The sequence below is a fragment of the Maniola jurtina genome, chromosome 8 (assembly GCF_905333055.1).
Source record: "Maniola jurtina chromosome 8, ilManJurt1.1, whole genome shotgun sequence".
NCBI classification, from domain to species: Eukaryota; Metazoa; Arthropoda; class Insecta; order Lepidoptera; family Nymphalidae; genus Maniola; species Maniola jurtina.
In genome coordinates this window covers 3,278,318-3,301,704 of record NC_060036.1, presented here as the reverse complement: position 1 = coordinate 3,301,704, position 23,387 = coordinate 3,278,318, and the positions used below count along the sequence as shown (strand labels likewise).

Here is a 23,387-nt window from a genome sequence, read left to right as displayed (position 1 = left end):
TTCTAGACTTTTTTTTTCTAAAAGATGTTTTTTTTTAAATCCTACAGATCAAAAGGGACTATAAAAACTGCATGCCTGCTGTTGTGGCCAGATGGTCTGCCTGATGTCTCACATATGGATTTTGTGTAAGATGTGAATATAAGTATACTAGGGAAACGCTGATAATAAATTTTAAAGGTTTCTAATGTGATGTTGTAAATAAACACTTTTTTTGGCTAAACCCTACGGAATAGATCAAAATAATGTACTACAGTATTGTACACTTTAAAAGGGTCTACAAGGGTCTAGGGATAACCCACCAGTTTTATCCTTTAGGTACTTAATACGAGAAATAATGACTTTTGCGAAGCGATTTTATGCATTACAGCATTAGGATTAACGCTGTATTTATTTAATGGCTATTTTAACACAATTTTTCTATAGAATTAAGCATAACTTCATTCAAAAATTTATGTGAAAATAAACTATGTTCTTTAACAAATCTATTTATGTAGTTTTGGTAACAATCCATTAATTTTATCTAACATAAAAATAATAATAAACATCACTCCAAATTGCAATAAGCAGCCATTCAATAAAAAAAATTGTCGTAAAAATAGACATAGATATTAATTAGTTTCTAGAATATGTCTACAAAATTTCATGGACTTTGGTTGCTTAATATTCAAATGAAATTGGAACTACGTTTGTATGAAGCGAGTGATGGAGATACCCCTCTTAAACATGTTTTCAATTGTTTTCAATGTGAAAGATTTTCCTATTGTGGTAAATTTAGCACTTGAAATCTAAAATTTTTTGATTTTTGTGAGAGCGCAGCCTTAAACAAAAAAAATCCAAATCGATCCAGGCGTCTTAGAATATTCGGGGAACATAAAAAAAAAGATTCCGACGAATTGAGAACCTCCCCCTTTTTTCGAAGTCGGTTAAAATGCAGCGACATAGGTGGTTGCGGCGGTACCGGCCGGCAGAATTTTAGGTTCACTAACGTTAGTCAGAGGGGCATTTTAACTCCCTGGGTCTTGTGCATAATCTGCCGTAGAGTGTGTCTACGGTGCTGTAGTAGCCATCTGTATCCGTAGCCGTTGAATTCTAGCGCCCCGGCCCCACGTGACCGCGCCCTCTACGATAAAATTTTTTGCTAAATATATCGAACGATTGTATACAAAATAGCAGAAGTTATACAAAATTAATGGGTTTAACTAGATGTTTGCTATTTCTAACACGAATCGATGCAAGTAATCTCTTGCGCACACTTTTTAGCATCTTATTTAGGGCTAATGAACATGCGAGCGCGAAATTTAATAATAAATATTATTAATGAAAAATGAAATGCAGACGGTATTATATGAAATATTTTATCAAACTTTGTGAGAATTTGCTTCGTGATTTTGCACAGGCTTCCTAAGTAAGGCAGTTCGTGTTACGGAATGAAATATGATTTTTCACGTGAACTTTAGTATTTTACACAATCGAAGATTATGTAAATGTGGATTTGACCTGAGCTCGTACCAACAACGTGCGGGACTATAATTACATTTATACATGCCATAATATTGTATTTAAAATGCAACTGCTGAGTTTCTGGTTCTTCTCGGTAGGAAAGGAAAGGAAAGTGGTAGATGCTTTTAACGATTCAAAAGTGCTTGTAAAAGGTAACCTTTTTCGAGTAGCAATTCCGCGAAACTATTGCATCAAAAACCTGTCGCACTTAATATCAGGACGACCAAAGCCAAGACGCGCCAAATGGCGTACCTTTTTCTTGAGCCAAATGGTGTACCTTTTTCTCGAAGCATTTCGCCGTATTTTCGAACCATCATAACTTCGGTCTGGATGACGCTAGAAAGCTGAAATTTTCAGTATAACGTGTCCTCAGCAAATTTACCAAATATACCTAGTATCAAATATCTAGCTTTTTTGGTTCCAGATTTGGATCATCAAAACCTCTAGTCGAAACCTCTTAGGTACTTCCCGAAGTCCTAGAACACTAAAATTTGATATGTAGACTAGAAATTGCATACAAACTACAGGAAAATTAAGAAATTGGAAGTTTTCCCCCTCCTACCTTTTGTAAAGTCTATCGCTAGAATGCTGAATTTTTCAAAATAATATGTCCTTGGCAGACTTATCAAACGTACCAAGTATCAATTGTCTAGCTGTTATGGTTTCAGATTTATTGCCATTCAAAACCCCTCTAGTCAAAAATTCTAAAGTACTTCCCTAAGTCCTAGAAGACTGAAATTTGGTATGTGCCTACATAGGGATTGCATTAAAACAACAGGAAAATAAATTTTTCCCAGTTTGTACATTAAAAAAATGTGTTTCCTGAAGTCCTAAAAGACTGAAATTTGACATATATGCTTTAAAATAGAGTGCAAGTTTCCACCCAAACAAACATAGTTACATTTATTGCAAGTGGAATAGAAGCTTTTAAAAAAAGAGGTAACGATAGATAGCGGGCCATGAAACTGATGTAGGTACCTACAAAAAATAGATCCAATAAAAATCTAGGGCACCTGCCAAAAAGAAATGAAATCCCACCAAAAACATTTCATGTAAAGGTTGCCAAGACTCACAAGTTCATAATGTTTTCACTGTTAAAAAGTTATGAGATCTCTAGTAGAGCCAAGCACCTCGCCAAGCTTAGATTTGTGCTGGCCATGGGACCAAGTCCAAAGTATATAGCTCTTAAATGCTCTTGACTCTGTCACATTTATAACAATAAATAACAAATAACTCTACTTACAAGCTCTGATTCTACAAACCCTAAATCTTGGTTAAAAAGTACGGCTTGGCCGTTTAATGTTCGTGAAACTATTACATGACATAATATATATAGGAATAGTTTGTTCGACAATTACTAATTTGTATTGTACTTCGTGATTGTCGCACAAGCTATTCCGGGCTTAAATGTCATATCAGATAAAAATTCCACGAACAGTGAACGGCCAAGCCGTACTTTTTTAACCAAGATGTAGGGTTTGTAGAATTAGAGCTTGTAAGTAGAGTTATATGTTATTTATTGTTATAAATGTGACATAGTAAAGAGCATTTAAGAGCTATATACTTTGGACTTGGTATAGGTCTCATGGCCAGCACAAATCTGAGCTTGGCTAGGGGCTTGGCTCTACTAGAGATCTCATAACTTTTTAACAGTGAAAACACATAAAACTTGTGAGTCTTGGCAACCTTTACATGAAATGTTTTTGGTGGGTGACCCTTTTCTATAAACACGCCATCACACCTAACACATAATATATGCATAACCGTGCCACGCTAATGCCACGCTAACACCCACGCAGCTTGCTTGTTGGCTGGAACCTAATCGTTCCTAATTGTTTGATTCCTTGTGCAGGTATCAAGTATTATTCTTCGTGATCACATACGTAGCACCCATGCTTGGAATGATATTCTTCTACACGGCAATGGGGCGAGTTTTGTGGGGTTCGAAGTCTATTGGCGAATTGACGCAGAGACAGCTGGACTCGATACACTCCAAGAGAAAGGTATGGTTTTTCAACCATCTTATGTTTAAGTATTCATTTATTATTACATTACATCAGACTGATAGTATAATCAGATGGTAAATAGCCTAGTGATTAAGATGTCGATGGGAGGGTCGGGGGTTCGATCCCGGCACGCAACTCAAACATTTCGGTCATGTGCGTTTTAATAAATAAATATTACATTTCGGAGTTAGTGGATGAAGGAAAACATCGCGAGGAAACCTGCATGCCTGAAAGTTAACCAACAAACAGCTTAAATTAGAGTTCCTCTAGGTATAATGGGGTAATATACCTACGAAAAAGTTTACTTGCCATGGTAAGTTATAGCTGGAACACACTAATTTCAAAAACCGTGCTCTCACCGATACTGAGATACCGCGTGATATTTTAATTGGATCAACAAAAATGAACTAAGTACAACGGATTCGCAATACTTAATAACATTGATTTGATTTGTTTGACGAAGTAATTATTCAAAAGTACCTATTTGTACAAGTGGCAAATGTTAGCTCAAAGTCACTATGTCACAAGATAAAGTTGAAAACTAAAACCCGACTCTGATCGTCTAAACTCTAAATAACGCTGAAATATTAGAGTAAAATTAGTTTTCTGTCAATTGGTATATTTTAATGGAGTTATACATTTATATGTATTCAGGAGCTCAGATTTTTTTCCTCTTTGATTTGACATCCCACTCGATACAATAATTTTTTTAGACACCTCCACTTTTTAGGGTTCCGTACCTCAAAAGGAAAAACGGAACCCTTATAGGATCACTTTGTTGTCTGTCTGTCTGTCTGTTCGTCCGCCCGTCCGTTCGTCCGCCCGTCCGTTCGTCCGTCCGTCGTGTCTGTCAATAAAACCTATGGGGTACTTCCCGTTGACCTAGAATCATGAAATTTGGCAGGTAGGTAGGTTTTATAGCACAAGTACAGGAATAAATCTGAAAACCGTGAATTTGTGGTTACATCACAGAAAAAAAATTAAAATGTGTTTTAATTTTCAAAGTAAAATAACTATACCAAGTGGGGTATATGAAAGGGCTTTACTTGTACATTCTAAAACAGCTTTATTTTTATGCATACTTAATAGTTTTTGATTTATCGTGCAAAATGTCGGGAAAATACCCGAGTACGGAACCCTCGGTGCGCTAGTCTGACTCGCACTTGGTCGGTTTTTTTCTATGTTACATCCGTTAGGTCAATTTTTTTCGTATAAAAAATCTATAAAATACCTATATCACCCGGACCTTTCCAACGAATCAATTGACACCTCATTCATCAAAATTGGCTCAGTAGTTTAGGCACTACGTATGAACACACAGCATTTGAATACAAACATACATACATACATAGACTGCTAAAATCATAACGATCATAACCCTTCCTTTTGGATTTGCCGCCGTCGGGTAAAAATACAATGTTAAGTATTTTCTAAAATGTTTCAAAATAAACAGTTAGTGGTCCAGCAAACTGGAGGTCGTCCCACGCTGCGGTTGTTTGCAGGTACGCGGTCGCCATTCCCGAAACCGTTCGCCCCAGTTAGGTTTGCCAGGCGTCCCGGCTTTAGCCGAAATGTTTGGCTTTTTCCGTTCGTGTAATCTTTTCTCAGACTTTTCCATAATGTTTCTAAGCACATGTCACAAGAATCATGTTTGGCAGGTATTTTAGGTCTTATGGCACATAGTAAAGGTATAAATTCGAAGTTGTAGTTACATCACAAAAAAAATTTTTAAATGTATTTATGAACAAATAGATTTGTATTTATTATTCCAGATTTCTGTTAAATTATTCGGTTTCAAAGTTACGCGGTCTTAAAAATTCATATACAAATCTTTGAGCCCCTGTAATTTTAAAACTACATATTTTTAGAAAAATATAAAACACCACAGACACATATATTAGTTTCTAGAATATGTCTGCTTTTGCAGACATATTCTGATTCATGAAATTGTTTCATGGCCTTTGGTTGCTTAATATTCAAATGAAATTGGAACTACGATTGTATGGAGTAAGTGACGGAGAGAGCCCTGTTAAGTCTGAGCAAAGTCAAAGTGCGCTGTATAGATCTCAACTACACACTTCTATAAATACTCTATAGATCTCAGGCACTCACTTCTTTAAATTTAGCATAAATTATCTGATGTTGGTTGAGAATTTGAGATAGGTATACCCATTAAAGTATAAAGTATCAAGCCCACCCACAACAAACTAATATCAAATGCCAACTACCATAATAACTTGTGAGTTGCAAACTTACGTCAGTAGGAGGATTATGCGGTCAATCTCGTGCTACCAGTATTATAACTATCAGTTTAAATTTTACTCTCTAACTATAGTGGAGTAAACGAAACCTTTTCGTCGGAAGACCTCAGAAACAGCTCCGATTTTGATGATTTTTTTTTAATTTTAGTTTTTTATATATTATTTGATATTTATTTGATTTTAAATAATATGTAAAAAACAAAAATTAAAAATCATCAAAATCGGAGCTGATTCTGAGGACTTCCAAAGAATAGCTATTTTACTCCACTACTAGGAAATATTTGTCTTTATGAAATACTAGAGGATGCCCGCGACTTCGTCCGCGTGGATGTAGGTTTTTGAAGATCCTGTGGGAACTGTTAGGTTTTCCGGGATAAAAAGTAGCCTATGTCCGTCCCCGGGATATAAGCTAACTCTGTACCAAATTTCGTTAGAATCGGTTAAACTGTTGGGCCGTGAAAAGGTAGCAGACAGACAGACAGACACACTTTCGTATTTATAATATTAGTATGGATAAGTTAATATGCCATATATTTTTTTATTTATACAGATTTACTAAGCTTTTACACTGATCGCGAGCAATTTGCTCTTATCCATTGAGGAGTTCATCAGTCATCTGCTCTCCATCTCCGAAGATATTCATCAAATCTTTACGAAATTTATATGGGACCACCTGCACAGGATACCCTTTCAAACAAAAAATAATAATTTCCAAATCGGTCCAGGGGTTTTTGAGTAATCGGGGAACATACATAAAAAAAAAGATTCCGACGAATTGAGAACCTCCTCCTTTTTTTGAAGTCGGTTAAAAATAGTAGGTACATTACTATCCAGCCCGGAAATAAAGCAATTTACGGCGGAGCTTGGAAGGGCGAGGCGAAGTATTTCTGAAGTGCAAATATGCCAGCATTTCAGAAAAATTTTAACACTTTAATGATATATTTATAACTAGCCGATGCCCGCGACTTCGCCCGCGTGGATTTAGGTTTTTCAAAATCCCGTGGGAACTCTTTGATTTTCCGGGATAAAAAGTAGCCTATGTGCTAATCCAGGATATTATCTATCTCCATTCTGAATTTCAGCCAAATCCGTCCAGTGGTTTTTGCGTGAAGGAGTAACAAACACACACACACACACACGCACACGCGCACGCGCACGCGCACGCGCACGCGCACGCGCACGCGCACGCGCACGCGCACGCGCACGCGCACGCACGCACGCACGCACGCACGCACGCACGCACGCACGCACGCACGCACGCACGCACGCACGCACGCACGCACGCACGCACGCACGCACGCACGCACGCACGCACGCACGCACGCACGCACGCACGCACGCACGCACGCACGCACGCACGCACGCACGCACGCACGCACGCACGCACGCACGCACGCACGCACGCACGCACGCACGCACGCACGCACGCACGCACGCACGCACGCACGCACGCACGCACGCACGCACGCACGCACGCACGCACGCACGCACGCACGCACGCACGCACGCACGCACGCACGCACGCACGCACGCACGCACGCACGCACGCACGCACGCACGCACGCACGCACGCACGCACGCACGCACGCACGCACGCACGCACGCACGCACGCACGCACGCACGCACGCACGCACGCACGCACGCACGCACGCACACACACACACACACACACACACACACACACACACACACACACACACACACACACACACACATGAAACGTATATAACTTGGCTACCTTAATTTAGACGGGCAAAAAAAAAACTTATTCTAGTCCAAACACACTGTCGAATGTTAGGCTTTTAAAAGGTAATAGACGATAGACGAACACTAATCTTTTTTTATTTTGTTAGGTGGTGAAGATGTTCATCCTTGTCATAGTCATCTTTGGCATCTGCTGGCTGCCCTATCAATTGTACTTCGTCTACGCCCACTTCAACCCGTCTGTCATGTTTATGAAGCATATCCAGCACATCTATTTGGCGTTTTACTGGCTAGCCATGGCCAATGCAATGGTCAACCCCATTATCTACTACTGGATGAATGCCAAGTAAGTATGATTACTCAAATATTATAATTGAACAGCAGTTCAGTCACACGTGAGCAGCTTGAAATATTGGCGAACGTATGGCTCACGTTGCGACTGGATATCCAACTACCTCTTTAATCATTTATAATATTAGTATGGATCAAAGAATTCCTAAAATCCCAATATTAAATTTTCTTCACTTTCATTTTCCGTTGTAAATGGAAATATTGGCAATCACACGAAAATGTTATAGCTCTCCAGGTTTCATAAAAATGCCTTACTTTATACGAATATATTGTTCACTTATCTTTGAAATAAAGTCACGAAACAAAAATTCTAAAAAATAAGGTGTATTTACACATTCACGGAAGAGAGAGCAGATTGACGAACGGGATGGGAGCTACCTCTTCAAATATTCTTCCCTGGCACAGTTCACCAGTCACAGCAGTCGTCAAATGTTATCTATATTTCACGCTAGGTAGGCTATGAAATGACTAGGTATCCTTATTTAGGACTTCGTCTGTGTTAGCGTTTGCTGGCGCGCGTGTTGTGCTTTTTTGGAGTTTTTTTTTTTTTTGTTAAAAGTATTTAACAAAAGTATTAAAAGTATTTTTTGATGCTGGAACCATGCTGGAACTGACTGGGAAGCGCTCTAAAGGGGCGCCGCGCGTATGTCGGCGAACGCCGGCACAGATGAAGTCCATACTTATATAGTTTCCCTAACTTGTAAATAACTACAAACTTGACATTGGGCTAATCTTTGTAAAGCCAGACGAGAGAAAAAAATAATAATCTTTATTTAACGTATGGATGTAGGAAGAAACAATTCTTAGGTAAAGATCTTTGATTTCACGTCACCCCTAGCCTAATATTTGAGAGATATCGATTTCAGGATCAAACCGAGAGTTTCCTCACTCTAGTACACTCAGTGTCTGGTCTTGCAACCGTGCAATGGCGAGAACATACTACTTGACAACGGACTAACCGTGCACCGTGCTGTTACTGCGAATATGTAAATGCAGGGTAACTATAACAATTACTACAGACAGACAGACAGCCAGGTGCTCGCTTTGAGTTTATATCTCGCGACGACATTGAAAGATATTGAACGTGATATAAAAGTTATACTATCAATATTACCTAACTGTTGTATAAAAAATGTTATTAAAACACTAAGGCAAAGACTCAGGCATGGAATTATTAGGTACTTGCTTCAAGGCCTTCACGAGTATTTAATACCTAGTTATGTGGAGTTTCATATTACACATAACTAGGTACACATGTGAGTGGGCCGTACTAGGAACTGATTATTTTATTAGTGATGAGACATCTGTCAACATACTGTCAACATGAAGCCCATTCAACACAATTCTAACTATAGACGCTCGTGTGGGTCGCTTCGATTCGATACAAAAAATAACTGTCATTTTGTTTGTACAAACGTATCTTCTAGCCGTAATTCCAGCGTACTTCTAAAAGTTTATTTCAGTAGCACTAGGGTAGGTACTTATATTTGCTTTCAATTTTTATGGCAAACTAAAGCTTCAAAGGACAACCAATTAGTAAAAAGTTCTTCTAAGAGCTTTGTTGATATTACCCTCCATTTCAAATACGCTGCTTCCTGCAAATGAATGTTTGCTTTAAAACGTTGTGGATTCACTTTAGAGCTGGTTGATTCGCGTTGGCCCCCGCATTGCTGCCCTAGTTGCATTAGCCTCACAAACAATTTTAGTTCAAATTCAATTTTTTTATTGCGAATTTTTTTACCCATGTACCAGTGGAGATGAGATAAAAAACAAAAATTGGTTGTCTGTAAAGTCGGTTTACTGACGATAGTTGAACGTGACAACAAAGGCCGATTGTGCTTCTTTGTCGCTCGTTCCGCGCTCTCGCTTGCACTTCAAGCCTTACATGGAACGACTCATGCGGCGTAACGCCGCATAAGTCATGTTTTTTCGTGCGTGCAGCCGGCTCTATCGAATTATAAGACGTTGTCACGTCAAAAAAGGTACAGCCAAATTCTGCCTACGTAGGCTGCACTAAAAGTATCGGGAATGGAATATTTCCACCATCCCTGTCATATTAAAATCTTTTTAATTGAAAACTCCTTGGTTTTAAAAATCGAATACCATTTATTTATTTAAAAAAAGATTCTCGGTCTTGTCACAAGGTCTTTTCAAACTTGTTTAGTCGTTGAGAAAATGGAATTGACTCGAGAAAATTCTAGAGCGATGATTTATTACGACATTCGAAGTGGTTTAACCATCGATGGGTTTAACACAAAAACAGTGTGTTGACCGGATGATTTCTGCATTTGGTGATGAAGCCCCATCTAAAACCACAATTTATCGCTGATTTGCTGAATGTCAACGTGGACGTGTCAAGCTCAGTGATGATCCCCGTCAAGGTCGTCCAAAAACTGCAGTCACCCAAGAAAACGTTGATGCTGTGCGTAAGCTGATTGAGGAAGATCGACATGTGACATACCGCGAGATTCAGGCAACTTTAGACATTGGCATGAGTCAAATACAAATAATCTTGCATGAACAGTTAGGTGTAAAAAAGTTGTTTTCCCGATGGATACCGCATTTGCTCTGTGAAGAGCAAAAAGCGGCTCGCGTTACTTGGTGCATCAGAACTCTCGAAAGATTCCACGCAGGATCCTCAAATGCTGTGTACAACATCGTATTAAGTGACGAATCCTGGATATACGCGTACAAACCCGAAACAAAAAACCAGTCACGAGTTTGGGTGTTCGAAAATGAGTTAAAGCCAACAAAAATCGTTCATTCACGAAGTGTTGCAAAAAAAATGGTAGCCACGTTTGTCTTCAAAACCGGCCATGTTGCAACTATTCCTCTTGAGGGACAAAGAACGGTTAACGCAGAATGGTATGCTAGCATTTGTTTGCCACAGGTCGTTTCTGAACTCCGTAAAGAGAACTGCAACCGCCGCATCATCCTCCATCACGACAATGCGAGTTCTCACACCGCGCACAGAACAAAAGAGTTTTTAGAGCAAGAAAACATAGAATTATTAGACCATCCGCCATACAGCCCCGACCTAAGCCCTAATGATTTCTGTACTTTCCCTAAAATAAAGAATACATTGCGTGGTCAGAGATTTTCATCACCTGAAGAAGCTGTGGACGCCTACAAAACGGCCATTTTGGAGACCCCAACTTCCGAATGGAATGGTTGCTTCAATGATTGGTTCCATAGTATGGAAAAATGTGTCAAATTTCGCGGAGAATACTTCGAAAAGCAATAAATACATATTTTAAATAGTTGTGTCACTTCCTTGATTCCCGAAATTTTCAGTGCCGCCCTCGTATTAGCATGCAATATGTTATGATCTAACAACTTGTATAATACCAATACTAATTATTTCTTGTATAACTTGTATTGTATTAAGCATACACTGCATGGAAACCTATGGTGGAAGTGCTTTAAATGTGAATTTGACATGAAATTTCGACATTTACAAAGCCAAAGTTTTTCAAAACTCAACTGAAACACTCTTTCCCGACAGGTTCAGGTCCTACTTCCAGACAGTGCTCCTGTGCAGGTGGAGGATGCCATGCTACCGGAAGAGAAGGCCGCCACCAGAGTCGCCCCCCGACTACGTGTCCCAGTCGGGCAGCAGATCCCGATCAGGTTTTTACTCGTTAACGTAATTATTGTTTGATGTGCTAATAATAATTTATTTGGTAACAGTTGTTTGTTTCTCCAGATCATATTTTAGCTACGGTAGCCAAACTCAACGAAGAGTAGCCACATAGCATGTTCATTGACATTAAGTTGCTGGTCAAATGATTTCACCACATCGTTGACTATATGTGTAATAATACGTAGCTTTCAGGTAAGTACCCTAAAAACATTTCATCATCATCATCATCAACTAACAAACGTCCACAATATAGATCTCTTGTAGGGACTTCACACGCCACGGTCCACAATCCAGCGGGTTCCCTGCGACTCGTCTGATGTCGTCCGTCCACCTAGTGGGGACCCCCACTAGGTTGGTAGACCTACCAACGCTGCGATTTTCAGTAGGAGGTCCCCATTCCAGCACCTTGGGACCCAAACGTCTATCGCTTTTTTGAACTATGTGCCCTGCCTATTGTCACTTTAGCTTGGTCACCCGCTGATCTATGTGAAAACATTACACTACTTTTTTCGGCAGTCATGTACAGAATCACCTCTCATGACCAACGACCAAAGAAATAGATCAATGAATTCCACGAGACTGAAAAAAAAAATTAAGCTTCCTTAAGATTTATCTGGGTTGGGGGCGCGCTCTTGGAAAGGCCTATGTCCAGCAGTGGACGTTTACAGGCTGATGGATGGATGGATGGATGGAAGATTTATCTAACACTCATCTAGAATTTCATAACTCTAATTATTATTTTCAAGGTTTTGATTTTAACTTTTTTATCGAGGCGACTAAAAATAAAATTTGGTATTGAATTCTTATAACTAAGTTATCTAAATTCAATTTTGTCTAATATGTAGGCGGGTAAAAATCTAAGAATTCAGATCTTAAACTACTTTCAAGGATTCTCATTTTCTTACTTAATCAAGTACCTAGATTAACAAAAATCTGTGAAGAAAAATAGGTACCTATTCCGTGCATAGTTCTTGAGTTGTAATTTAAAAAAGACCCTTGGGATTGAGTATATTGGGTGCTAAGTTTTCAGGGCGAAAGTGGATACTCACTGAAGTAGGTACATAGTTTCGTATATTTCGTATACACGGCATATAGTGGCATATAGTGGAGTCAATGAAGCCTTTTCGTCGGAAGTCCTCAGAAACAACTTCGATTTTGATGATGCTCTCTCGGGATCCATGCAAGAACAGTTGCATCGCTTTAGTTTCACTAAGTATAGGTTATATTAGAGCCAACAATTCTTAATTTCTCCTCTGTCTCGTGTATTTCTAGTTCCCTTTTTAGCATCAGTGACAACAGACAGTACCTACAGCCCACAAATTAGCCGGCACGTAGACACGACCGAAACGAGATCAAGCGCTCCATCTGTAGATGCTTTAGATGTTCTCCAAGGCACAGGAGTACACCTAACACCGTCAACTTCCTAGCTCTAAGTCTTTTTTTTTAATTTGTAGATTAGCGCTTGGCTTCAATCAGACCTGCAAGCAAATGATGATGTAGCTTAAGATGGAGCGCGCTTACCTAGAAGATGTCTATTCACTCTTGACTTGAAGGTACCCACATTAAAAGTGGAGGGGTAAACTGATGCTGGAAGGGCGTTCCTTATCTTAGCGGATCGGATTAGGAACGCCCTTGAGGCTCGGACGACCGAAAGATACTTAAACGCGAGCTGCGTCTCAAACGAGTGTGCACACCTACGAGTATCTGTAGCGGTCATCAGCGCGGCTTGCCGACACGTCGCACAGTTTGTGTGGACAACGATCTGAACGTGGTGAAAGTCTACGATTATTGAATCAGTGATTACAAACGTAAAACTAGCTACTAGACCAGCGTAGCAGCCAAGTAGATAAGTTCTATAACAATTTTGCGGCAGTGTACGGTTCCGCAGGTGTCGCGGGGCCCAGAAGTTCAAGAGGAAATGCAGCAGTCGCATGGCCGCGCTTGTCGTCTCGGACGCCCGAGCCGCTGACGCAGAGACCGCCTTTGCCTGCTAGCTGCCCACGGTGTCCGAACCGGACCTACGATGGTAACATGGACCCCTTTTTAGTTCAAAAGGAAATATAGCACTCGCATGGCCGCTGGTCGTTCACCAAACTAAAATGGGAGTACCTCGGAAGTATGACCTACCAAACAAAAAAAGAATTATCATAATCAGCTCATATTCGGCGCGTTACAAACATACTAAAAAAGCATAGGTAGGGAAAAAGGTCATATGTCAGAAAAAGTAGGTAGGGAACCCTCGATGCGCGAGTCTGAATGGCACTTGACTGGTTTTTGTTTTGTTGCAGCTATCATCCATGGGCGAAAAGTGTAAAGTTCTACATCGGTGTACATAATATTAGAGCATCGATCGTTACCACTCTAGTCTGAACGTCGTTTGCTCAACCTAAAGTCTAAGGTCTATTTTCGCTTACAAGTCCTTAGGTAAGTAGGTAATTAATTGATATCTATACTTAATTAATAAATAAAATTGAAGTGTCTGAAGTATAGAAGCAGGCAGGGTTATTTTACGGAAGTCCATAATATACAAGGAACCAAAAGCTTAATTTGCTGTAATCCGCCAAACCAAAGAAATCGGTATGTTGCAACATGCAGCATGCGACATGCACCACTCGCCCTCCCGACTCGAATTGTGACATGTGATGAAAAATGGATTCTTCACGATAATCGTAAGCGGAAAATGCAATGGTTGACCCCAGGTCAAACGCTGCAACAGTGTCCTAAAGCAAAGCTTACCAATAAAAAGGTAATGGTAACTGTTTGGTGGTCTCAGCGTGGTGTTATTCACTATAGCTTTCTCCGATCTGGTCAAGCAATAAAACGGCAGATGTCTACTGCGCCGAACTCCGAACAATGATACCGAAACTAGCAGTGAAACAGCCCCGACTTATGAATCGATCTTCATCATTATTGCTCCATGATAACGCGAGACCTCATACAGCACGAGAAACCGTTTTAACTCTACAGGAACTGCAATTAGAAACCATTCGTCACCCTCCGTATTCGCCAGACCTTGCTCCAACGGACTACCATTTTTTTCGTGATTTGGACAATTTTCTGAAATAAGGCTCGACTCTCGACGACGGAATTTTTATTTATATTCATTTCGGCCGACCAATGACGACTCGACAGAGATGTTGTGCCCCCGCCCATTACGTACAGTTCTAAATTCTTACTAGTGCCTAGTATTCACTGTCGGTTTTATCATCCCTAAGGGCTTACTACCATCGTAAAACTTAAGTATTAATTGTCATTTTTCTAATGGTCTATTCGAAAAATTGTTAAAATAGGTAGCTTCACTAATACATGTATGTCACTGCCGAACCTGTATCCACTTCCATGTCAATTTTAACACCATCAATACACATCGGTATGCTCACCGGTCTGTAACTGTTCAATGACAACTGATTCAGCTCCTCTTCCAGCTCCGACGGGTTATTCTCTTCCGAATCCGCGGTTTGCGAAGCGGCGACATGGTTAACCCCGCGCCGCCATCGGCCTCGTACCGTACTCTGACCTCTCCGCTGGGGACATACGCGTCTCAGGTGCCCGAGGCCAGGACACCAGCTGCAGACGAAATGACGAAATCGGCACGCTTCCTTCCTGTGGTCTCTGGATCCACAGGCGTCGCAACGCCCTGGCTCCCGCCCCGGGCCTGGCTGCGATCCGCGCCCCCGGCCGCGGCTCCCCGCTGAACTCAGCGCATGCACCGCACCCGCACCCTTTCTGCTGGTGCTGGGCGCCTCGGCCGCCACCGAGAGATTAATTCTATTTGAAATAAAATTAATCTCTCGGTTAGATTAATTTCGGAGAGTTCTACTTTAATCTCCCACATATGTTATGTACCGATGTATTTTGATTTAAAAGACATTCAAACTAACTAATTGTTAGAATTTAGATATAAGTAGATGTGAAACAAAATAAATGTGAATGTAATAAAACAATTATAATTATTAAAAAAATATATGGTCTCAATTCAATTATTATACTTATCAAATAATAATAATATTAATTTAGAATCAGGTGCCATGGAGCACTATGATTTAGAGAAATTATTCAGTGTAACTTATCTAAAGGCGAATCGCATATCAGATGGTTAGGCCGACCGCATTTTGTATACGTTTTCGTACGATTTTGACATTGAAACACATACGAAACGCTCGAGCAATTCCAACCCCCAAGTACTATTGGATACGCACAGACGTGTGAGTTAGTCGTACTTATAGTGCATGATAGTTCCGAAAAAAGTCCAAACCTGTTGGGATTTTTAAATACACTTTCGTGCGATAAACATAAACAATAGATCTAGAAAAATTTATTAAGTTGGTTAACCGACACAAATGTTTCTGGGATTAAAGTGGGATCAAAATGGAATCAATGGAGAGAATTATATTTAAGAAAGCAGATTATTCATCACGCACCAAACAGGACTTCACTATTAAAGCGATAGATTCGGGAATGGGACTGTCTATTTGACAGAAAAAAAACGTATTCAGCGTGCGCACTCAATTCGTACGATTCGTATATTTTTGTACAAATACAGCACTAATTCGCATGCAAAGTGTGATCAACTTATCCGTGTTTCCGTTAAAGTTAAATGTATTATGTATCCCAAAATTAAAAATAGTCTACCCAACTAACGGAGGTGGGTAAAATTGGGCGTATCTCATAGTTTAGTACATCTATGAAAAAAAATGTACTTACCTACTTTAACGAATGACATGATACCAAGCCTCTACTTTATTATGTGTGTTCTGTCTTACTGATGAGTGGTTACTCATCAGTAAGGAAGAAGATACAAAACGTACAATAGTAGAAGAGATAGTGTTCTACAAAATATGTGTCTTGGGTTTCTATCGTACCTATCGTAGTTGTAAGACTTCACTTTATTCACGTTTGTAACGTATATATCTACTTCTATTTTATACAAAATATTATTGACGTTAATCAATTTAAAGATCAAGAGCTTAAAATGAGCGTTTCTGTACAACTTAAAAAAATATATTTAAATAAGTAAGATAGAACAAAATAAAAAAAAACCGATTTAACGTTGAAAAGCTATAAGAAAAAAATAAATGTTTTTCATTATCAACTTCAAACAATATAATATTGTAATATAGCGTCACCGTAGAGCGAACAGTCATTTAAAAAAAATTGGTTGTCTGTAAAGTCGGTTTACTGACGATAGTTGAACGTGACAACAAAGGCCGATTATGCTTCTTTGTCGCTCGTTCCGCGCTCTCGCTTGCACTTCAAGCCTTACATGGAACGCCTCAGAGCGAGGTAACGCCGCATGAGTCATGTTTTTTCGTGCGTGCAGCCGGCTCTATCGAATTATAAGACGTTGTCACGTCAAAAATAGCAAATTTTATTATTAATGCCATCAACTTCCTATATTTTTCTATAAGTTTTTATCTGACTATAATTTCAATTATATTAACGTGTTATAGTTTTTATTTTACGAGTGCGAAAACATATCATTATAAACCTTAAGGGCGTTTATGCACTCATTCGTATTCAGTTCGTATTCGTTTTCGTAAAAATACGATTCGTAAATGTACGTTTTGTAATATGACGGCCACTACGGCCGTCATATTACAAAACTTACGTGCATTTATTACATACATATTTATGCTCAGTATTCTATGATAATAATAATTGATAACATAAAATACTGACCATAGTTTAGTGAAACACTTCATAATATTAAGATTATAATATACCCAATAGAACCTAAGTTGTTGTTAAGTCATGGATGTTTATATTTTAATCTAGATGACTTTTGGACCTTCCTGAGGCGGAGCGTAGGCGTCGCGCGCCTATTACGGTGTCTAATATCGATCGCCAATTTATATTATTAGTATGTATTGTGTATGTAGTATAATTTATAGTAACATATGTCTAGGGCCTGATTTGGTTGCCGCACCTACCCGTGCTATCCGTCGAACGATCTGTCCGTCTGTCGTGTATGTCAAAATAACCTATAGGGTACTTCCCGTTGACCTAGAATCATGAAATTTTTCAGGTAGCTAGATCTTATAGCACAAGTAAAGGAAAAAATCCGAAAACCGTGAATTTGTGGTTACATCACAAAAAAAAATTTAAAATATTATGTTCATGTTCTTTTGACGTGACAACGTCTTATAATGCGATAGAGCCGGCTGCACGCACGAAAAAACATGACTCATGCGGCGTTACCGAGGTAACGCCGCATGGAACGCCTCAGAGCTCGCTCTGAGGCGTTCCATGTAAGGCTTGAATTGCAAGCGAGAGCGCGGAACGAGCGACAAAGAAGCACAATCGGCCTTTGTTGTCACGTTCAACTATCGTCAGTAAACCGACTTTACAGACAACCAATTTTTTTTTCATTTGTTTGAAGCCTCGTGAGTATAGTAATTTTCGACTTACCTCATGACTTTTCGTTCTACGGACACATTAGGTACCTTGCATGAGCTATAAAGTTCTATACACGCGAAAATGAATTAAAGTTCTGCAGAAACATTATTAACTCAACTAAATATCGGTGTATTATATCTGTTCCTTGTACAGAATATACATGTCCTAGTTTTTAGTTATTTGTAAAATAAAATATTCAATAATCTATTTTCAAATGAGTGTGGATCAATATAATTGTCTTACTGGAATTTCTCGTTGTTGTTGACGTACATCTATGCTAAGGTCTAAACGTATTCGCGCTGCGCTGCGCGACGCGCCAGCGCCTTACTCCAGCAAACTCATAATAATTTATTTGAACTGGTTATTTATAAAGCGTTCTGGTTACACCCCCTGTATGCTCCACAAACTCTTATATAAACTACAAGTATTTGCCGCGCTGCGTCGCGCAGCGCAGCTCAAGTGCGTTAGAATAAGTAGATTAAAATGCGACAGTTACATTAGTAGAGCCATTTTAGTAGGTCAGTTTTTAAGAATGTATATAGGTAAGAAAGTAGCGAAAGAGGTAACCTTGTAAAGCGGTTTCTTAAAAATAAAATCGACCAAGTGCGAGTCATACTGGCGCCCCGAGGGTTCCGTACTTGGATAATCCGAAATTTTGGAAAAAATACGGTTATTTATGCCGCATACTTTGAGACACAAGAGAATCAAAACTATAGGTAGGTACTTTCCGTTGACTTAGAACCATAAAAATTGGCAACAAGCAATGTCTTAAAGCGCAATTAAAGGGGAAAATCCGAAAATCACAATTTTATTAATATCACATTTAAAACGATTACAAACGCATATATTATATATTTATATACCCTTACCTATAACTATTGTATGCAAGCCAAAATCAAAATTAAACAAGTAGGTATATCTATAATCTATCTACCCGATCGGGGAATGCACTAGTAAGTTATGAAACCTGTTTATTGTGAAACTTTACTGGCTTAATGTAATTATCTAGATTAATAAGGTTAAAATTATGTAATATGTATAATTGTAATAGCTAGAACACTGGGGTTAGTTTGATATTCAATTATAACAATTTAGATATTATATTACATAACTTTAATTGATGATAGTAATTAATGTGTGCATTTTATTACGTTGCTAAATGTATGTAAATAAATTATTTTAAATATAAATAAAAAAGACGTGTTTTTTAGGTTTCCGTACCTCAAAAGGAAAAACTGAATCCTTATAGGATCACTTTGTCTGTCTGTCTGTCTGTCCGTCCGTCCGTCCGTCCGTCGGTCCGTCGTGTTGTCAAGAAACCTATAGGGCACTTCCCGTTGACCTAGAATCATGAAAGACAGGTAGGTAGGTCTTATAGCACAAGTCACACTATTATAATATTATAAAGGAGAAAGTTTGTATGTGTGTGTGTGTGTGTGTGTGTGTGTATGTTTGTTACTCCTTCACGCAAAAACTACTGGACGGATTGGGCTGAAATTTAGAATGGAGATAGATTATACCCTGGATTAGCACATAGGTTACTTTTTATCCCGGAAAATCAAAGAGTTCCCACGGGAATTTTAAAAAACCTACATCCACGCGAACGAAGTCGCGGGTATCAGCTAGTAAAGGAATAAATCCGAAAATCGTGAATTTGTTGGTTACATTATTTAAAAAAAAATGTTTCAATTTTCAAATTAAGATAACTATACTAAGTGGAGTATCATATGAAAGGGTTTAACCTGTACATTTTACAGATTCAACAGATTTTTATTTATTTTATGCATGATAGTTTTTGATATATCGTGCAAAATGTCGGAAAAAATACACGAGTACGGAACCCACGGTGCGCGAGTCTGGCTCGCACTAGGCCGGTTTTTTATTAAGGTAATAAACAGAAGGTAATAAAAAGAAACGTCGAAAATCGCCTTTTAAATTGGTTCTACTATTTGTAGTCAATTTGTACTATTAATTAAGTAATTATTAAGTAATATTATATAAATGTTTTACACTGTTAATTACTAAATGTTAAATAAATAAGAATGTTTAGTTTTGTGCATGTATTTTTTTCGTATAAAAGAATTTAGAAAAATAAAATCCCGACCATTAAAAGTCCGAATTCTAATTTTGAGTTTTTATTTCAAAATCCTTTTTGTCTGATAAATGCAATCAATACTCAAGAATTGAAATAATATGTAGGTACATGAATCGGTTAAGCGTATGGACCTTTAAGGATCCCGCGGGAACTCTTTGATTTTCCGGGATAAACTCTGTACCAAATTTCATCAAAATCGGTTAAAATGTTGGGCCGTGAAAAGGTAGCAGTCAGAGATATAGACACACTTTCACATTTATAATATTAGTAAGGATTTTTGTTCGTTATTAGATAGTTGAGAAAGTGAAGAAGTTTAAAAGATAATCTGCGATAAGAACTTCTGTGATATTTGCGAAAAATAGTATATGTATCTTTGGCAAAGTAACAAAATATAAATTATGTAATTGGTACAGTTTCGGAGCCCTTACTGGTTACTGGTTCTCTGGAGAACCAATAAGGATTTTTTATTTTAGTACTCACAAATTATTATTAATTGAAATGTCTGCAACTTAATAACTTAACAAAAAGTTGGCAACGTGCCTTACTTTTTTTTTAAATAATTTTTAAAGAAACATATACATTTATTCTGAAAAGCACAAAACGATCAATGACTTAAAAACGGGCCCTTTTTACCCGTAGTAGTTTCGAGGTCATTTGATAGCATTTTACCTCTTTTATAGGTTATAAAAAAAAGAGACCGTAACGTTTTGCTGATAGATATGGTTTAAAAAATAGTAAAAATTATTTCCCCGCTTTAAAAGGTTCCTGATTTTCTATTTCTGGTGACTTCCGACGAAAAGGTTTCATTGACTCCACTAATTCCACCGAATTAAAATTCACATTATACCTACACTGCTCCATTTATATTTCACCTCTTTGTATGTTGAAAATAAAATGCGGGCGATTTAAATGATTATGAATGATCACGTAACAAATTGGCTTCATGGCATATTTTTTTAGCTTCAACCAGATTTGCGTACCCCTACATTATACATATTATATGCCAATGCTGGAGGCCGCTGGATTAAAATCCAATGAATAACCAATGAACTCGTCCTGTGGAGGATTTAGGAGAACTGCGTTTCAATCATTTTAATGGAGACTAGATTATCCCTGCAGCTTCGCCCGCTTGAATTTAGGTTTTTATAAATCCCGTGGGAACTTTTACTCCATTAACAATATTATACTCCAATTTCATAAAAATAAAGTTCTCAATTCAGCGCCATATTTTTATGATATAATATGTAGCTACACTCCTCCAAGATTTCTGGACCAATTTCGCTGACTGTTTTATTCGATAGAGGTAGGTAGTTTCCAAGATAATCCCATAACTTTTTTTTCTCCAACCGGACCCCTCAATCCTGATGTTGCAGTGCAACTGGTACCTACTCCCCATCTAAGCCGTGGGGCTTCAGGAATTGCTGGGGGTGAACTCATATTGTAGGTTCCTACCAGTAATAATATTAGTACAGACTTCGCCATTGAATTTCGAATTACAACTCGTCAATTTTAATGCTATAGGGCAAATACCTAATACATAGGCAATTTTAATGCTATACACTTACTAGGGGATGGAGGAAGTTGATATTAAATAAATATTGTAGAATGTACTGTAAGGTGCTTTTTTATTTTTATTCAGATACAAGTTTGCCCTTGACTGCAATCTCACGTGGTGGTAAGTGATACACATAAAAAATTCAAAACATGTATAAACGAAACCCTGTCTGGGCATGAATCCCGTTGTGATGGTACGGGGATCGTCTCTGCTTGATATTTGGTGATTAGCTATAATGAGGAAATTCTTAAAAATAAATCGGCTGAACTTAGGGACACTTTTGGCATTTGGAGTCATATGTTATTACACGTAATGCCGAGTACATGGCAGGCACAATCTGTCGGGTGTACAATGTAGACGTCCCCAGTCAAACTACCAGACTTTCGCGGTTTAAAAGATGAATTTTAATTCAACTCTCTCGGAAGAAATCCTGAGGAGGAAAGGCAGTTAGATTATACGTTCTGGCTTGAATGAAGGGTCGGTTGATACATGTATATGCCGATTCACTTTCACACTTCACATTCACTGCCGGACTCTACTTCTGGACGTGCGAGTTCTGAATCGAATTTTTTCTTATTTCAAGTACGAAATACATTTTTTTTTAATTGTATGTCCCCACGTTTCTTAATTTGTTAAACAAATTACAGTGCGCTAAAATACGGTAGACCCATAAAATAAACTTTTAAGGGTCGAAATTAAAATGGGTAGCATGATTTTCCGAGGCCGGAAGTAGGTACGTTTCTTTTAATTCTAACGAGAAGGTTGGACTGAAAGCAATATCTGTGTCAAATTCATGAGTTTCCGGAACGTTGTGTTTTAGAACATGTAATGGATTTTTAATGAAGCTTTTAAGATCACCCAATTTCTGAAAAAAAATCAGTTTCAAGGATGTTGACCTCCTTGGCGCAGTGGTGAGCGCTGTGATCTTATTATTTGGAGATCCCACGTTCGATCCCGGCAGGGGTAATTTAGAATTTACACCTTCTAAACTTTACTACTTTAGTCTACTTTACTTTCTTTACTACTTTAGTCGATGGGTTCCCAACGAGTCACACTGTTACTGGGGGTGTGACTCGTTGGGAAGATTTATCTTACTTTAGGAAAGGATTCGATGTGGTCTGGTGGCCAGTGGCAGGCTTCCGCCATGGCTAGTTCCCACCCTACTGGCAAAGCCGTGCTGCCAAGCGATTTAGCGTTCTGGACCGATTTGCGTAATTTTTTTAATCGATAAAAAACCTTTGCGACATTGTTTCATAAAAAATTTTGATTCTAACTCCTCAATCCTGATGCTGCAGGGGACCTGACCGCCAAAACTGATGGGATTTAGAAACTGTCTGTTTTAAATTGGTTGATTTTAAAGGTATCTATTTCAAGAATAACTTTGTCTGTAAGGAATTGCATTGATAAATCCTGGCGATCCCTCGGGATTTTTAAAGGATCGTCAGTTCAATAATGTTTTACGCGGTACAGAAACATGTTGCATCCCGGGAACGGGCTATTACGGAGAGGCTAATTTTGTCATGGGAAATTAAAAGTTCCCACGGGATTTCTAAAAACCTAAGTCCACGCGGGCGAAGCTGCGGACATCAGCTAGTTGCTAAATATAGCTATAAGATGCAGACACATTTATGATGTATCTATTATTAGGGTATATCGTGATGTTATGTATATATGGAATGGCTTGAATATTTAAAAAAAGAGGTGATTCTCAGATTTTTTACCAGCAATACCACATACAAGGGGGCAGCATGCTACATAACAAGATGGCGGCGTTAGTTCCAATTTTGGCCACGCGCCAAAATATCCTTGTCGCACTGTATTTTTAGGTCTTGGTACCTACCTATATAAAATATACCAAATCAAGTTAGTATTTCC

General features: G+C 38.6%; 1 protein-coding gene across 1 annotated transcript in view; it reads left to right on the top strand.

Annotated features, from left to right (window-relative positions):
- The window catches only part of LOC123867357 (tachykinin-like peptides receptor 86C), a 40,139-nt gene extending 26,346 nt beyond the window's left edge, over nucleotides 1–13,793 (top strand). The window contains exons 7-12 of the mRNA XM_045909357.1: nucleotides 48–125; nucleotides 3,353–3,503; nucleotides 7,622–7,818; nucleotides 11,329–11,453; nucleotides 13,355–13,492; nucleotides 13,755–13,793. Of these exons, the coding sequence (XP_045765313.1) occupies nucleotides 48–125; nucleotides 3,353–3,503; nucleotides 7,622–7,818; nucleotides 11,329–11,453; nucleotides 13,355–13,492; nucleotides 13,755–13,780 (715 nt within the window). The 3' untranslated portion in view covers nucleotides 13,781–13,793. The remainder of the gene's footprint in view (nucleotides 1–47; nucleotides 126–3,352; nucleotides 3,504–7,621; nucleotides 7,819–11,328; nucleotides 11,454–13,354; nucleotides 13,493–13,754) is intronic.
- The last annotated feature ends 9,594 nt before the right edge of the window (nucleotides 13,794–23,387 follow it).